We start from the raw sequence: 2,704 nt of genomic DNA, 5'->3' as shown, positions 1-2,704 counted from the left end.
GAAAATCAAGGAAAATGAGGTCACACTTACTATGTTATGATTTGGGGTTGTTTGGTTTTTGGTTTCTGGTTTTTTCTTATGTTTTTCACAGTTAAGGTTTTGACTCATTCTTTTGTTTTTATTATTCTTCTTAGATTTTGAATCATGCTTCTGTTATTTTGCTGGTCATGCTTTAGTTTTGTCATCTTGTTCATGTTTTGTCAAGTTTGGTTTTTGGATCTGGTTATGCTTTTGCTTTATGTTTTTTAAAGTTTCTGTTAGTTTGTGTTCAAGAGTCTGTTTTTGCCGCAGCCACGTTTCGTTCTGTCTGTCAATGAAGTTTATTCAGTTCACCTGCCCAAACTAATCTGTCTCCTAGCTCCACCTGGTTTACTTTCCATATAAACACTCCTGTTCAGTTGTTCTGGTTGGAAACATTCTCAAACCAAGTCTTGTTTTGTTTTTGTTTTTTTTGTAAATGAAAAAAAAGGTTTAATAACAAAAACTCACTCACAGCAGGAGGCAGGAACAAAACAAACGGGCAGGCAAGACAGGAATGGCATGATCAAAAAAACAAGACTTGGTTATCTGCATCTCTAGATCCCCTGACCCTCGTGATATGACTAACAGTTGACTGAGGAAAATCCGGTGGTGAAAAACTTCATGGCTGGAGTTATTTCAATTGTAGGCTCATAATGTTAAAAGATAAGAAGAAACAGACACTACAAAATTTACATAAAGCATATATTTTATGAACTTTACCTCTTCCAGAAAACATGAAAATGCAGGTTGGTGATTTTTCAGTAGGAAAGTGATGCAACACATATGACAAAATCTACACAGACAAACCCAACCTTCTTCCTCAGTTCCCGGACATACAAAATAAATAATTTAAGTTAAAAAAGATATAAACTGTCACAATTGTTGTGTTTAGAAGACATTCGACTCACCACTTCCCTTCCAGGCTCTTCTATGTGCTTTGGTCCTACAAACAACCCACACCCTATGACACCATCATTACAGTATAAACAGTGTGTATTAATTATAAAACATTTTGTTAGTGTGAACATATCTAAGTAAAAATAGGACAGCATACCCAATACAGTGCTCCCGCACAAAGCAACATAGTGATGAAAACTGATGCTATTTCAACTAGAGCATAAAACTTCCGCCAGAAACATAAATTCTTCAAAGTATACTCCAGCTTTCTTTCAGTCTCCTTTGTTTTTCCAGTAAACACCTCCTTCTTCAGTGCCATGTAACTCCTAAATACCTCAATCATCTGCTCATAGACTTCATGCAACCTTTTAATCTTTGGATATGGTGATCTTTCCAGCTGTCGCAGTTTAGGATAATTCTCCAACATCATTACGTTAAACTGTTGCATTGCCACTGCAAATTCAGACGCCCTTTCTACCTGTAGGGAAAGATAAAAACATTTAGATAGTTTTAGAGTTCACATTTTAATAAGTATCTTGTCAACCACCTACAACTAACTAGCATCTGAGTATGATGAAGGGCAGACCCACCTTCTGTCGATATGCTTCATCTACAGCTTCTTGAAGATATTGCTGAAATATTTTCTGTAATTCACCAGAGAAATAGTGAATGTAACAACTGGTAAGATATTTGATATAAGACTGTTCATATGGTAAATATTATTGTCAGTTTTTAACATCTGACATAATAAAGGAATCACTTACAAGCTGCTTCTTGTTTGCCGTAGAGTTTCCCATGCTCAAAAACAATAAGATCATTTCGGTACCAGTTTGGTCATCTCTCTGATGTAGAAAAGAAACTTTTCTTGCAATTGATTTCTATTTACTGTTAGTGTGTAGAATGTGAAGAATTTATTATTCTGCATGTAAACAAAAACGAGTCTTACCAGGAGTCTGACTCCTTCTTTTATTTGGGTTAAGCCTTTCACCAAACGGTTCTGAAATTTACAAGAACGACAGTAGCACAATTACATATGTATTGTAATAAACTAAGGCATGTAAGAAGTCCAATTACACATTTGAACATGTTTGGTTTTTTTGTGAAAAAGTTTACCAGTGGCTCATCTTCAAAAGCCAGTGATTGTCCAGTGTAAACTAGAAGCAGCAGAGAGACGACACAGAAAATGTTTTTGTTGCATCTCAGAGCAGCCGGTCTTCTGCTTCCAGGTTGTGTCATTATGTCTGTGATTAAAATAATCTGAAAGGTCAAGAGAAACTACAAACCATTATGGATACAATTAAAAACTTACTTAAAATGGATAGTTTTCCAGTCTTAAATATCTTACCTGTGCAGGAATCAAAGATGAACTGGGTGGATAAGGAGACACAACACAAATGTTTTTCTTCCAGATGGCTTCCCCTTCTCGTGTTACAGCTCACTTTGTGTGAAATGCTTTCAGTGTGAAAAAACAAATACTGACAGCCACAACCAGCTTGGTCACATTTAGTGTTGACACAGACAAATTTTAGTATGTTGACGGTTCATTTTATGTAAGATCCAGAATCAAAACCAAAAGCAAAACTTGTGTAAAACACCGACTGGCCACTAACCAGGTGGAAACACAGAGGACGTTTAGATAATAACTAACAATGTTTTATTGGACATCCCATAATTAGAAAAGAATAAATAAATAAATAAGAAAAAAGTAAAAATCAGTGTCACCATCAGTTTTTGGCCGATGAAAATGATAAAGCACAAAATAACATTCACACTAGTGAAAATTACC

The 2,704-nt window shown here is 35.4% G+C and overlaps 1 protein-coding gene across 1 annotated transcript; it reads right to left on the bottom strand.

Moving 5' to 3' along the window:
* Positions 1–676: 676 nt before the first annotated feature.
* Positions 677–2,388, bottom strand: LOC124880067. The gene is made up of 6 exons (XM_047384959.1): positions 2,264–2,388; positions 2,032–2,175; positions 1,865–1,915; positions 1,683–1,760; positions 1,509–1,562; positions 677–1,396 (listed from the first exon to the last, which is right to left on the bottom strand). The coding sequence occupies exons 2-6, from the start codon at positions 2,152–2,154 to the stop codon at positions 1,052–1,054; spliced, it is 651 nt and encodes a 216-aa protein (XP_047240915.1). The 5' UTR covers positions 2,155–2,175; positions 2,264–2,388; the 3' UTR covers positions 677–1,051.
* Between the last annotated feature and the right edge of the window lie 316 nt (positions 2,389–2,704).

Source organism: Girardinichthys multiradiatus, chromosome 14, assembly GCF_021462225.1.
Source record: "Girardinichthys multiradiatus isolate DD_20200921_A chromosome 14, DD_fGirMul_XY1, whole genome shotgun sequence".
Classification (NCBI taxonomy): domain Eukaryota; kingdom Metazoa; phylum Chordata; class Actinopteri; order Cyprinodontiformes; family Goodeidae; genus Girardinichthys; species Girardinichthys multiradiatus.
Note: the sequence above shows the minus strand (reverse complement) of the source record. Positions and strands in the feature narration are given on the sequence as shown.